Raw genomic sequence first — 15,718 nt, 5'->3', positions numbered from 1 at the left:
TTGATTGATTGATTAAAAACAACTGTTTTTATGTTGTTTTACCCAAAACAACTGTTTTTAATCAAATGATCCCATCAACGCATCTCTTCTTGTTGGTTTGTGTAAGTCGTTGCTGTATAAGCCTCAGTGTCTTCCATGTTGATCATTTCTTGAAAAAGTTCAGATCTATACATTTTTTGACGAAGCTCGATCAGATCAGTGAGATGACATTGAAGTGATCTACACTCTAAAGTAAAAAAAACAGACTTTATTAGTTCTGACATTAGACTTTACCCTTACATCTACAGCCTTGTTTCCTATATATTCTTTGCACTACTTTTGCATGTCTTCTATGAAGCAATTATTTTAGTTTTGCTTGAAGAGCTCATGCAGTATTTAAACCATAGACTTCCTGCAGAAATAAAGGATAAGTCAAATCAAATCAATAGAAGCAGTTTGAGTTGTGTCCATTTACAAAAAATCAATTAAGGAGGAAATGCAAGTTCCCATAAACGAAAGTATGATGAAAATCCAACCTCAAGGTGCGACAAAGAAAACCGGTCAAACAAGTGACTCCACCCCTGATGTGAATTCTTATAAATGTCAGCGTTTCCATGAGAGATAAAGTCTCCAAGACGACTTCAAGACATAAGGTAGGTTACAATCATAGTTACTCATATATCTAATAAACATTAGTGATGTTAAAACAAATATATATATAAAGTGACATCTGTCACATTTTTTGATTTTAATACAATTTCTTGTACTAACCAGAGCCTAGATTTTCAGAATATTATTATATGTGCCGAGCTCTTATTTTCACTGCATTAGCGTTCTTATGTTGTTTTACCCAAATCTTGGATGTTTGTGATATCAGAATAAAATTTATGCAGGTGCAAATACCAAAGGCTACTATTCATGTACATACTATGCTTTAACTAATTAATTAGAACATAATCGGTTTATTATAGATCTTTGTAGAACTTAATACCATCAGTCAAATAATTAAAGCCTGGTATGTATATAAATGGTAGCCCCCGGTAATTCAACCAGCTCAAGCATTTAATTCTGATCAAAGAAATAGAAGAGATGGTGTTAAGTAATCAGAGCTATAGTATATATATATATATATATATATATATATATATATATATATAAATAATATCTGTAACTCACCCCCACTTTCTCTGCTTTGATTGATCCCCTATGAACATTTGTGTGTTTTCGTATCTTACTTTTGCTAAATATATTCTAGTTAAAAGTGTGAAAATCATGTTACATCAGGTTACTTTCTCATAACATCATCCTTATGTACTTGTTGGTTAAATTTTTTGTGTCCTTTGCGTGAATATGCAAAGTCATGTTTAAGTAAAGTTGTTGAATTGAGTCCAAAAAAACCCTCAGTAAAATTCACCACTGTGAATAAGTCAATCTTGTTGCGGGTGAAAATCAAAGGCAGGAGTCGTCGTTCTCAAGTTAAAATTAAGCAGGTTTATTCAGAGGTCACAGGTCAGGAAATTGCGGTGTCCAGCAAATAATCATGCATGGGCCTCTAGTTCTACGCAGTAAGCTGCACAGGAAAAAAAGGCGCTTACACACAGTGCGCACATAGCTTATATATCGATATACTGGGCGTGACAGAGGTTTTCTTGGATTGGTCAAGACTAGATGGAAGCTACTGTATCTTACACGGGGCAGTGCCTCGTTGGTTGGAGCACACAAGGCAGTCCTGCCCTCTTGGCTCGTTGGGTCGTCCTCCTGGCGTCGCGTAATGATGACGTGCACGCTGGGTGTGAGTTGTGGGGGATTTTGGCCGAAGTCTGCTCATTATATGTGTGAAGTGAAGTGAAACCAGAGGTCATAGTGTTCCGGCCTCAAAGCATTCTAAGACTGATGATCTCACAGGTGAGAGGACGTCTCAGAACCAATACAACGAAGCAATTCATGAAATATTGTGAGAAAAAAAAGCTATTAAAACCTCCTCTAAGTCTAATCTGCTGTGTCTCTCCGCTGTGGCAGACTCCCTGTTTGATAAGGAGCATGAAACATCTGAAGTTGAGAAGAAGAACTACATGACGTACTGTGTGTGTGTATGTGTGTGAAGTGAAATGGGTGTGAATGTTTGTGCGTGAACAGTGGTGTATTGTCAATAATCTGAACAATGGACTTAAACTGGTTTGGGAGGTTTGGTGGTTGTTGTTGTCCCAGTGATTTAATTATTATCTTTAATAAACGTAATGCTCTAAACAGAATGGGTGGATCATTTTTCAAGTTAAGATGAGACTGTCACGGTAGATTCTCTGATGTTATGAGGAGGAAGTACATTAATTAAATAGTAGTCCGTGCCAAAAGTTCCACCTGATTGCTGCTTACATTTAAAAAGTTTCTTCATAACACTTGAAAAATGTAATAACGAGGCAGTTGCCTATGTTATTATGTTAGAAATCAAAGAAAAATGCTGTTCACCAAAAAAAATGAAACAAACACATTCTGGCCGCACAGCTTTCGGGAGTACCACAGAGCGCATATTGTGTTTGGGAAATATACAAATGAATTTGACCTGAAACCCAGTTTGTACTCTCTCCCTGGTGTCTATCACACAGGTGCTGCAGTGATGGGTTGGTTGGCTGCACTGTGTCTCGTGCTCCTGCAGACTGGGGCTCATGCATTCCGTATTGATGGTGGAGACTCTCTGAATCATCAGGAGATCACTGAGAGCGCCATCCTTGAAATCACGCTGGATGTTTGCCGTGCTGTGGTTCAGGCTGCGGGCAAAAAGTTCACACCACCTGTAAGGGTTGAATCAAGCTAAATTAAACAAATAATAATTATTAATTCACAGGGCAATAAAACTGTGTGTGTGTGTGTGTGTGTGTGTGTGTGTGTTTCTGTGTTTAGATACCCCCTTACACTGCTGAGTCTGTTGCTCGTGCCTGTGATGCGTCAAAATCCTCCAAGAGTTTCAGCCAAACCATCGAGTTTATCCAGGACAAAAATGTTTGGATAGACTTTCGGTATCTCTTCAGCGCCCGTCATCACTTCGACAACGAGGAATTCACGAAGGGAAAGAAACTCATCACCAGCGGATTATCAGCTGTCAAGGCCAACAATAAGCGCCAGAACTTTGAAGCGGCGAGGAAAACTCTGGGAAGACTGCTGCATTCTTTACAGGTACTTTCTATTTAAGGTACTTTATGAACTTAAAATGTGCTTCGATTGCAAGAAATATTTTTGGAGGGATCTGGGTGGAAATAACTTCTGTGGTTTACCTTTTTAAATCTGAAGGATTTCTACAGTCACAGCAACTGGGTGGAAATGGGAGAAACAAATCCAAACTCCAAGCTGATCAAACCAGGAAGCCTTGGAAAAACAGCAGGTAAATATATCAAAGCTATAATGTGAGTGTGTGTGAAAATGTCACCACGTTGTTGTCTTTGACTTTATTTAATCAATTTTATCAAATATTTAAAAACTGTATGCATATTATTCTTTACACCGATTTCTTTCTGTCGACATGCACTTTTACTCGTCTTTGCTCAATGTGGTCTGATGCTCCACTGCATTTCACTGCTCTGGTGTTGATTGTGTTCAACAGCAACCAAACTGAATCGAATCTCATTCAATCTACAGCAAAAAGCAGAGCAACCTGTCGCAGCTGTAACGGAAACGACTGCACAAACAACATTCTGGAGGACATCCTGCGGGAGAAGATACTCACCACAGGATATTTTAAACTTGTGCCTGGATTCTCCAAACCTGATGGTAAATGTCTTCATGTACCTGACTGGGTCATAGACAGGATCCAAATCCAATGCTGGTTTTATGATTGTGATTCCCAGATGGCAGAAGGATGTGGGTCACCTCAGGCAATAATGCAGCACTACTGACTTTCTTGTGGCCGAAAAAAAATGAGACCAGAGCCTAAAGTGGTTCATTTTACAGATATGGCCCGTATTTAACAATGTGTAACATATATTAGTTGAATCATGTTCTAATGAAATGTGGACTTTTTGTGACATCCAACAATAATAAACCTGTGGATGCTGTGGTTTTCATGCCTGCTCTCTGGCGACACCCAGTGGCCAGGGTCATTATGTTTTGGGGTTGTCCATCCGCCCAATTCTTCCAAACACGATATCTCTGCTCTTGGGGACTTTCTTCAAATTTTGACCAGTTGTCACTTAAACCTAAAGATGAACAAATCATTTGTCAGTGGTTGAAGGTTAATGGTCACTGGGACCTCATATGACCCTCGGAGAAAAATGTCTGTAGATAGATGGAGGCATACAATCGCATATAAGACAGCCGTAGTGCCAGGCTTTTAATAATACACAGCATTTTACATTTTATGTCCCTAACATCCGCTGGTGGCCTCTAACACCTGCTCACATCTACTGGTAGTTGGTAACTTCCTTTATGCAGAAGATCTTCAAACGTTCAAGGGATATTAATCCTTTTGTCCTATATTAAACAATTTAAAAAATGGCCCAATTTTGATTTATGCAAAGAACTCCTCATTTTCTGTTGCTTGAAACAAGGTATGGTTAGACAGCTAAATGACACATAAAATACGTAAATTAATAAACGTGTTAATAAGTCCATACATATGCAACATAAATAAATGGCTTATATGTTCTTTTAATTTAAGTTAGACATAAAATATATGACGCGGCACGCAGTAGTAACCACATTGATCTGCATCTGCACAAACATTCTTTGGGTTCTTCTCGCAACTACCATATAACCAACAGTTAATGTGCAAGCACATTAAACTACCGTATATGACATCTCCCCCTCTTTTGAGTGTTATGTCAATAACATCATAGGAACACTTTTACTGAAAATGCCTATTCAGACAGCACATAGCATAAATTAAGATTAACTTAAATTGAGACATTTCAACATACACTGGTCTCTTTCCACTCAACCAACGAATAAACATTATCAACATGTACAACTGTACAAACTGTACAACTTTCTTTTTTCACAAATCAACATTATCACATCAATGTGAATACAACTTTTCTTTTCTCTCCCCCCCCCCCCCCCAAGCCATATGATCTGCACTTATTTACAGGTCAAGCCTGTCGACTTGCTTGCACACCCGTCCAGATCTGGTCACAGTCTGACCGTTTAGAGGGGTTGTGGGTGTAGCCACACTCTGACTGACAGGAACAGTCTGACGGTGACGGTGGTTCCGCCGCAGCTCTGCTCCTTGCTGCGTCCTGAAGACGAAGGATCTCGGGCTGGTGCTCTCGCTTGAGATCACCGCTGGCATAGACCATGACTTCTCGTGGTCCAATTGGAGAATACAACATCTCCTGGTCGCAGGGCAGGAAAATTGGGGTCCATTATCGCTTACCACCTCATCTGGAATGCCAAACCTGGCGAAGACCGTTTCATTCTTTGGATAACATGTGGACTCGTTGTTGAGGGCAGCTGCAGTATCTCTAGGAACCTGGAGTAATAATCTGAGATTGCCAGGTAGTTGTGGTGGTTGTGCTCACACAGGTCCATTGCAATTCTCTTCCAGGGTCGCTCCGGAAGCGGTGTGGAGATGAGAGGTTCCTTTTGTTGTGTTCTTTTCAGTTCACAGCACACCTGACATGACGTCACAAGCTTGTTTATCTCCGTAGAGAGTCCAGGCCACCACACAGATGAGCACGCTCTCTCACTACATTTGACTAGGCCCTGGTGCCCTGCGTGAATTTTCTGAAGGATCTCACCTCTCATTTGCCTTGGCACAACAATCCTGCTTCCTCTGAGGACCAGGCCATTGTGTTCTGATAGCTCTGACTTCACTTGGACGTACTCTCTTGCTTCCATGGGCACATTGCTTAAGTGTTCAAGCCATCCTTTCTTAATAAGGTTCACAACTGACAGCAGTTCGGCATCGGCTGCTGTCGCCATTCTGATTTCATCCATCTTGCTTGTAGACGCAGGGATCCCCTCTACTACACTACCCACGTAGCATGCCACATCACTGTGTGTGTCTATCTCTGCACACGTGCCGGCCAGTGGGCTGCGTGACAGGGTGTCCGCGATGACCAGAGTTTTCCCTGGCGCATATTCTGCCACTTGATTGAATCTCATGAGCCTCATGAGAAGACGTTGGCCTCGTATAGGTACGTTGTCCAGACTGCGGCTGTTAATGAGAGGCACAAGCGGTTTGTGATCATTGATTAGCTTGAACTTTTCCAGTCCATTGAGGTTTCTGTCGAACTTCTCGCATGTCCACACGCCAGCCAGGCCTTCCTTCTCTATCTGGGCGTAGCGTGTAACTGCTTCCGTGAGGCGTCTGGAGCAATATGCCACAGGTTTCAACTGCTCCCCGTAGAGCTGAAGGAGGTCAGCCCCCAATCCATAACTACTTGCGTCCACTTACACAGCCGTGGGCTTGTTCAAGTCATAGAAAGCAAGTACTGGTGCAGTTGTCAACAGCTCCTTGATGTGTTCAAAAGCTGTTTGTTTTGCGTGGCTCCATGTCTATGTACTCTTGTTCTTCAAGAGCTCGTACAGCGGCTGTCCTATGGTAGAGAGTCCGGGGATGTATCTTCCGAGATAATTCGCCATTCCCAGTATCCTTCTCAACTCTTGCACGTCTGCTGGTGGTGACAGCTGCCGAATAGCTTCCACTTTGTCGGGGTCAGGCCGGATTCCGGACCGGTCGATGAGATGCCCGAGGAACCGCATCTGACTCTACCTGATGGAGCACTTCTCCAGTTGAGCTTCAGACCAGCTGTCTCGATGCGCTGCATTACCTTCTCCAGGCGACCATCATGCTCCTCCTCAGTGACCCCATAGCCCAGTAATTCGTCCATGAAGACCTCAACACCCTCCAGCCCCTGCAGGGTCTCCATCATCTTCCTCTGGAAGATTTCCGGTGCGCTTGTTATTCCAAACGGTAACCGTTTGAAGTTGAATCTGCCAAATGGCGTAATGAAGGTTGTGAGCTGCTGTCTGGGTGAAGCGGTATCTGGAAAAACCCACTGGCGGCTTCGAGCGAAGAGACGACGGTGGCCCCACTCAGCTTTGCTGGACTCTCATCAGTAGTAGGCAGGATATACTGTTCTCTTTTCACTGCCTCATTCAGCCTCTTCATCAACGCAGATGCGGGCTTTCCCTAAGCTCTTCTTTAAGACTGGCACCATGGGTGCACACCAGTCAGTGGGCTGTGTCACCCTCTCGATGATGCCATTTCCCTCCCGACTCTGGAGCTCCTCCTTTACCTCTTGCAGCAAAGGAAGAGGCACGCGTCATGCTGTGTATTCAGCATATGGCTGAGCGTTGTCTTTCAGCAGTATTCTAACCGGCTCAGTCTTTAAAGTCCCATGCTCGCCATATGCCTGTGGATGTCCTCTGTCGCACACCGTTTCATTCACTCTCCTCACCAGATTCATTTTCACAGACAACGGCCTGCTGAGTAAGTTGTTTACAGTACGTCCGCGGATTACATATGCTGCGAGTGGGTGAGTCTTTCCTTTTTAGGTCACAGTGCTCTGGAACAGTTCTATGCACTGCAGCTTGCCACCTGGGCTGTCCAGTAGAAAATCTGCAGGCTCCAGCCGTCTTTTAGGGATGATTGAGTGGTAGGTCTCCTCCAGATGACATTAACATCGGCTCCTCTGTCGATTTTGAAGTCAACTGGTGTAAAGCCCACCAGTGACTCCACGGCCCATTGCTCTGGCGACCCGCCTGCTTTTCTCACAGCCCCAAGAAAGTGTGACTGCTGCTGCTCCGTTTGCTCTGTAACCTCACTCACTGCCTGACTGTCTCTATAGTCAGCGCTAGTGTTAGGTCCTTCGTCAGCTGCAACTTCCGTGAGACGTCTTTGTCGAGTATTCCATCCACGATCCGGTCGCGGATATTCTCACCTCTGTTCCCCGCCGAATTCACAATGCTCTGACAGCTCGTACAAAGCCCTTATAAAAGTTTCAGCTTTCTCTCCCGGTCTTTGCAAGCGCAGATGGAAACATGCACGTTTGTGTATTACATTCCTTCTCAGCACAAAGTAGTCATCGAACAGTCCAAGCACCCTAACATAATCATCTCTATGTCCATCTTCTGTGAATGCAAACGAACAGAAGATGTTCTCCGCCTCGCTTCCCATGGCGTATATCAGGCTGCTCACCTGCACTGTGCCGTCTTCCTTGTCCAGCTTGGTGGTGATTCTGAATCTCACAAAACGCTGCTTCCACTCCGGCCATTCTCCTGGCTTATCAAAGGAAAAGTTTGTCGGGGGAGCGAACTTTGGCATGACTCCGTTTTAACTTCTGTTACCATGTAAAGCAATGCGATAGAGGATTCTTAGTTGCCAAGCTCGCTTTATTGAATGGCCATGTCTCACAACATGCGTCACTTACATACGTCACTTACATGCGTCCGCAACTACCGTATAACCCACAGTTAATGCGTAAGTACATTAAACTACCGTATATAACAGAAATCAGTTCAGTAGTTTTTGTGTAGTCCTTGAAAAAAATTAAACAACCAACAAACAGACACGGGTCAAAATATAACCACCTTAGCCAGGGTAATAAAACTGAAACGCATTTACATATAAACGCTCATGAATACGGAGGAATGTTGTCACCGATAGAAGAGGCAAGTGTCAAGCTGAGCGAGTCATTCTTATTCTGTTTCTAATGGTAAACAGGAAAATGCAGCCATGGAGGGTCATCTGACGGAACAAGCTACATTGATCCTACAGGTGGGATCAACAAAGACAGGAGAATTTCTGAACACGGACATCTCCACGATAAAGCAGCAAAAATGGCCATCGCTGCCACCCGTCAGCTGCTGGAGGATATTCGTCGGGCTGCCAGTGACGCCACATTCCTACAGTAAGAAACCAATCTGACACAGTTACTGTATGCACTTTAAAAATCTGAATCACAAAGTTAATCTCATCTATTTGAAAACTCGTTCCTCAGGCTGATGGGAATCAACAAAGGGAAAGCTCTTTGTTTTTGCATCGACACCACAGGAAGCATGAGTGATGACATTGAGGCAGTGAGGGAAGTCACAAGCTCTATAATCAACAGCAGAGTGGGGACAGACGACGAGCCCTCGGCTTACATTCTCGTACCGTTCAATGATCCAGGTGGGACCTTGAAGTCTTCATTATCCTGTATATGGGTCATTTTTCCCACAGAGAGTTTACTCTTTCTGTCTGTTAAACCATCACAATGGAAATGAGTTGACTTTCATCTGTCGCTTCTTGTACGACATTTTCCGACGATAGATCATATTCGCACAGCGGCCATTCTCCTCTGCTGTCACACTCAGGGCGGGAAGCTCAAATACTCTCAACAGAACAATGTTGTATTGCCGTGATCGGGGTTGTAGGTCATATTAACTATAGACTATATAAGAACATGGATAACATGACAGCTCACCAAAAGTTAAATGTAATGATTGCCCCCTGGTGGCGACTGCTAACATTAGCTGACGTCCAATCAGATTTATCGTTTGGTCAAGTTCCACCATGTTTATTGAATGATGAACCTAAATCACAGCAGCAGTTCATAACAGCATTTGAGCTTCTTATACTGAGAGTTCGTGATGTCCGTGGTATAAATATGGCTTTAAAGTGAGAATGGTAACAAAAATCGTAAACTACTCGCTAAGATATATAATAATTTCTCCCCTCTCGTCTCTACCTGAAACCCAGACTTTGGACCCCTGATGAGGACACAAGATCCAGAGGCCTTCAAGAGAGCTATCAATTCACTTACTGCAACTGGTGGAGGAGATACTCCAGAAATGAGTCTTTCAGGACTTCGGGTACTGTTGAAATCTTTGAGGCTACTTCAAGATCTGACACCGCAAAATCCATCGATAATGGTTTAAAACAAATTACATTGGTGCTGCTTGTCTCCTCCATACAGCTGGCTTTAACCGGTGCTCCTCCAGGCTCTGATATCTTCGTCTTCACTGATGCACCTGCTAAAGACGATCACCTGTTGGGTGCAGTGATCTCACTCGTAGAACGAACCAAATCAGTGGTGAGTATAGTCTTTGGTCAGAGTAAAACCACAGGCCGGTGAAATTAATATTGCAGTAAATTTGTATCTGAGAATTTACTTAAAAATAAAAATAATAACTGCCTGTGATAAAATGAATGACATAATAACAGAGGTATGCTAAAATGGCCGTGATGAGTGTTGAAAGGCTAAAGAAAATTCTATGGTTCTCGTCCTTGAGTTTAATGTGGGAAAAAGTCAAACTGTATAGTTCAACTGTTTACTGTAAATTTAATAATGCACAGCACAGCAAACCTTGCCCATAGAAACGATGACCTGCTTTGCTCTGTGGCAGTTTGGTGAAGATACACAAATTCTTGTTTTATAGGTTTATTCTTTGTCAGCAGGATTAAGGCACGGTCACACACATCGTGTAACTGTGGCAAACCTTCACTCCTCGTTTGCTTCAGAGGCAAAAGAAACAGGCAAACCAAAGCTTGGCTTCGAATTGACTTCAACTTTGACCAGCAATATTGCTACTTCATATATTTATGATAATAATGAAGCATATTGTTTAATCTGCACTGGCAACCATTGTGCAAGTGTGCCTCACGCTCTGTAAGCGTTAAAGGTGTGATACCAACACAAAAACACAAAACTCAATCTTACCAGCACTTAGTCATTTCCATGACGTTTAAAACAGGAAAGCTTTGTAAAGGCTTCTTTGCTGTGTTACTTGCCAGGTTATATAGTACTGTTGTTTAATTGGCCAAATATGAGCGTTATCTTATCACAGACTGATAATACATTCCATTTTTTTAATTGCAAGTTTACATGATCTTGTCTCAGTCTCTCATTTACCTACTTTCTGTTTAGGTGAACTTCATGATAACTGGCAGTCTGGGGCTTCGTCGCCGAAGAGCGATCAATAATACCAACGATCAACAACAACAACAACCCAAAGCAATAACAAAAGCATCTTCCAAGGTGTACACGGACCTGGCTCAGGCTTCTGGAGGTGTGGCTATTCAAACCACCAAAAGTCAGCTGCTCGCCGCCATCACCATCGTTACAGAGTCCTCCAGCTCTGCTCAGGTACAAACAAAACGCTCACACTGGCACGAGCCATTTTAAGCTGATTGATCAAGATTAAATTGTGTCATCAGTTGTAATTAATCTTCCAGGTCCTCCTTCTGCAAGCGGCCAGGAGTCCTGGAAAACCCAACAATTTCACTTTCGCAGTGGACGAGTCGGTAAAAAACCTCACCATCTTCATCACTGGGCGCTCGATCGCCTTTACTCTCATCAGTCCCTCAGGTGATCTGTCATTGCTACTGGTTAAAGCGATTAGTGCGTGTTTATTAACCATTTATTAACTAGTTCACCAGTGTGCTTCGTTTATTGTTTTCTCTAGGTGTGTCTCAGAGTAGCACTGACCTGACGGGACCTTTGATCAGTTCATCCCAGTCAGTGGGAAACTTCCAGACTCTGGAGCTGACAACACAAGTGGGACCGTGGGAAATAAGATTGGTGTCAACAAATCCCTACACGTTGAAGGTCAAAGGTGAAGCCTCCGCGATTATGTTGCTTAATCACATAATGAGTACTTAACATTGCATTGTTGCATATCCTTTATCTGGACTGGACCATTTTCTCAAAACCCAAAAGAACATGTTATTACTTAGAAAAGGTTTAGTGCTATTTTTGTTCCTCAACCTTAACTTGCTAAACTTGCCGAACAGATTTTGAGCCTAAGATCTTCAACATGGAAGATGTGCTGCCGAACCACTGAGCCATAAAATCAACAATCAACTACTCATGTGTTTAAGCTGTGACAATATCGACCAGCTTGGTTCAGGCGGAAATATCTCGTCATCTGACTGCAATGACACTTTGCACATGCAGCCATTTCCCTCAAGAAGTGGCGTTACGGTGAATTAAGTCACAGGTGGATTTACATGTGGCTGCTATGTTTCACTTTTTCTGAACCTTTATATTTTGCAGGGGAGAGTTCCCTCGACTTCCTCTCTGACTTTTTGGAGGTGTCCGAGGGCCCATTGGGAGGTTTTGAAGTCCTGGAAAATCGCCCCAGAGCTGGTAAAGGACCCAGATCTTTGTGATACTTAAAAGATTATTTTAATCTACTTCTTACATTTTTGAATGTTTTTTCTCCTGTTATTTTGTTTCTCCTGAAGGTGCCAACACCAGCCTGAGGGTGACTGTAACCGGGGGGGTGTCTGCAATAGTGACAGAAGTGTTTCTGGTGGTATCGTTAACGTCAGAGAGGGTTAACGGCAGCGTGGAGGCTCTGGGGAAAGGAAAATTCTTAGCTCGGTTTGACAGTATTCCATCGGGTGAGTTTGTGGTGCTTGTGAAGGGCCAGAGCAATGAGAGCAGCACCCGTTCCTCCAAAGCAACTACATCATTCCAAAGGCAGTCATCCAACTCCATCCGAGCCTCTGCTGTGACTGTTTCTGCTGTACGTAAAATACATCGGGCTAACAACTGAACTGCAGTTCTGATGTTTCACCTGTTACTGAATGTTTTTCCTTTTGTTTGTTTTTTAAGGATGATTTAGAAGGTGTCTTGGAACCAGGAGTACCTCTTTCTGTTCCTTTCTCTGTGTCGAGTAATGGCTCAGGAGGAGGCTTAACCATCCAAGCTACCAATGACCAAGGTTTTACGCTATCGTTCCCATCCACTTTACCCCTGACCAATGGAAGCATGGCTAATGGCATGGTGAACATCACAGCACCTGCTGGCACTGCATCTGGCACCGACGTCACCCTGACCATCGAGGCCAATGCTCCAGGAGGCACGGACGCCAACTATGTCGTTCTGCGTTTGACTGTCCTCGTCCCGGTAACTCTCAAAATAATTCTACCCTTCATCCTTGTTCTTACTGTTTGAATTGCTGATGTATTATCACCTGACTTCATCTTCTTTTCTCTTCTCTCTCCGCAGGTGACTGATGTCACGGAGCCAGGCTGTCAGCTGCTCAGCCTGCAGTCCGACTGCTCTGCAGACTGCGGCGCGTCGATGTGGGAGCTGTCAGTGGAGGTGACCGATGGGGTCAACGGGACGGGCATCGACACCATCAGCTTCAGAGGAGGCAACGGGACCAGTAACACCAGCCTTCTCGCTGGTAATGCAACGCTGGTGTCCTATAATGCATCTTGCTGTTCACCTGATGTGGAGATAGTAGTTGTGGATCAGGTGGGTAATGTAGGCTCCTGCTCCTACACGGTCCGGACAACGACACCAACCGTGAACCCAACTACAACCACCGCACAGCCAACAACAGCAGCCTCTGCACAAGCGGTTCAGTCTCTTCTTCTTTGCCTCAGCATCACAATTCTAGGGCTCAGCTTAACGATCTGAAACGGGATCAGTTAAATCTGTACTCAGATTAACTCAAGAATCAAATATTAAGACATGCTTTTGGGAGTGGAAAATCACTTTCCAGTTTATTCTCAGTATATACTCAGGATCTCGGTTTTCTACTGAGAGGTGTTTCTAATAGCTGGTCTACCCGTGTTGATTTAAATGGGTTTAGCTTAATAACATGGGAGCTTTGAGTTTGAAGCTTTGTTTGCTACAAGTAGGCGACCACAGGCGGCTGATGTCATTGTGAAATTTCTTTAAAAAACCTTAATGGGTTTGCACTATGTGGTATGATGAAGACAAACATCATTCATGATGTGGGCATTACTGATATTAAAGCTGTGATTGTTACCGTTGATTAAATGAAAATGTTATCTCCGTCTGAGACTTGTTTATTTCACAAATAATAAAAAAAGATATCATGATATAATATAAAACCACAACATGGATCACAAAATGAATTGAAAATACTCATGCCCATACTGTCAAGCTTTCAGTGGCATGATACACAGGTTAAAAAAGGGAGGGGACTTTTCGATATACTTTAATCTTAGTGATGAAGCAAGTTAGTAAATTAAACATCCTTTTTGGTGGCTTTCACCAAAAGGTGATAAAAGAATTAAAGAAAGGGGAAATAAAAATATGAAGTTTTGGGTATCTAGTGCAGGGTTCTTCAACTGGTTTTGTCCCAGTGACCACCATTCTGACTAGAAAGTAATCCACAGCCCACTGATGTGCCTACCCGCGCGCGTGCCTGTGTGTGTGCGTGCGTGCATGTGGATAGAAGGAAGTTTTAACATTTGGTTTTCCATGTTGGTTTTATCTAAAAACCTCAGACAAATCTAGAAAAATCTATTGTTATTGCTATTAATTGTTTTGGCTATTATGCCAATTTATTTTTCTTATTACAAAGTATTTGTTTTTCGCTCTTTTGTTTTATTTAATATTTCATTATTAATTCTGCCCTTTTGGGCCTTCTTTTTGGGAAAATAAAAATTCCCATCATACAAACTACATCTCCAAGACCTCCTGAAAGTTGTTATAGCTCAACCGCTCTTCTGCATCTACCTTTAACACGCATGCACAGGGGGAAACTACTGGCAGTTTTTAGCCCCAAGCTGGTTTCAAGGTTCCTCTCATCCCCTTTATATTATTTAAGACGTATTTTTCTTATTTAAGATATTTTTCACGATATTCAAGAGTAAGCTGGAAATGTGTTGAAATATCAAAGGGAATTTCGCCCTGCAATGCCGTCTCGGACCACCAGGGGGCCGCAGACCCCCTATTGAAAACCCCTGATCTAGTGGAGGAAGTATGAACATCCCGGACTCATACAGAAGAAAGAAGAATCAGAATGTATTTATTGCCAAGTAGGTTTACACCTACCTGGAATTTTCTTTTGTATATAGGTGCATACAATGAACATGCAACATAAAAACACAATAAGTACTTCAAATAAGAAAAATATATATATATTTAATAAAAATACAAGATATAAAAAGTTAAATAAAAAGTAAAATGCAAAACAGGAGAGCAATGTAAATCTGCAATGTACTGTTATGTGTGTTAATGTAACACAGACTTTGGGGGGGGGGCTAAGAGCTGATATGATGTTTCAAACCCATGAGGATTTTTAATCTAATCGCAAAGAGTTTATTTCTCTATCCAGAGACAATACACATACACACAACCCTGCAGGTTTCGTATCGTGTTCACAGGAGAGTGCACAGTCCAGTGGCGTGCTGATGAGTATGGTCACTGCAACAAGGTGTGGAAGAAGCCCTGTGGAGACATGACAAGACGCAGCATTGGGCCCACCCTCCATTTCTGTGTTGGGTCAATTAGCTTCTTCACTTCTCTGTTGATGTGGGGACCTCAACATGTCTCCAACGCATCACTGCTGATCAGAGCTGGTGTTGATCGAGACCCGTGTCCTCTGCAGAGTAATTTGACCCTGGAGGGAATCCCGATTGAAACCATTCCCATTGCAGACAAAAGTTTGATGTTTGCTGGTATAAGTGGGTTTTTTGACCATTGGAAAAGTGGCTTCAGTATTAACAGATGCTTAAATTTATACAGACACGTCTCCACTTCCTCCCACTATCCAGAAATGGGGCAAAAACATACCAGAGAGAATGATTAAAGAATATTTATAGAAACACTGCCATCTTTTCCGGCTAAGTCATTTGGATAGCGGCGATACACAAACACAACCAATCCTGTTTATTGCATGAAATTACTTAATTCTAGAAACAGGTTACACCACCTATGGGGACTTTTAGTAGTCGGTTTCTGTGTGCATCACAGATATCATATAACAGGTTGAACTTGTGCTGCGTGGACACGCCCTCTCCGGGACACATAAGGCAGGTGTTGACACAATCATAATG

General features: G+C 42.9%; 1 protein-coding gene across 1 annotated transcript; it reads left to right on the top strand.

The window, feature by feature from the left end:
- The first annotated feature begins 2,593 nt into the window (after positions 1-2,593).
- LOC133019802 (von Willebrand factor A domain-containing protein 7-like) lies at positions 2,594-13,325 on the top strand. Its single transcript, XM_061086373.1, has 15 exons — positions 2,594-2,770; positions 2,878-3,150; positions 3,265-3,355; positions 3,610-3,741; positions 8,636-8,822; positions 8,913-9,082; positions 9,653-9,765; positions 9,870-9,986; positions 10,821-11,039; positions 11,129-11,261; positions 11,359-11,508; positions 11,949-12,041; positions 12,140-12,423; positions 12,513-12,806; positions 12,909-13,325. The coding sequence occupies exons 1-15, from the start codon at positions 2,594-2,596 to the stop codon at positions 13,323-13,325; spliced, it is 2,850 nt and encodes a 949-aa protein (XP_060942356.1).
- The last annotated feature ends 2,393 nt before the right edge of the window (positions 13,326-15,718 follow it).

The sequence above is a fragment of the Limanda limanda genome, chromosome 14 (assembly GCF_963576545.1).
Source record: "Limanda limanda chromosome 14, fLimLim1.1, whole genome shotgun sequence".
NCBI classification, from domain to species: domain Eukaryota; kingdom Metazoa; phylum Chordata; class Actinopteri; order Pleuronectiformes; family Pleuronectidae; genus Limanda; species Limanda limanda.
The sequence above is the reverse complement of the archived record's forward strand: the minus strand, read 5'-3'. Positions and strand labels throughout refer to the sequence as shown.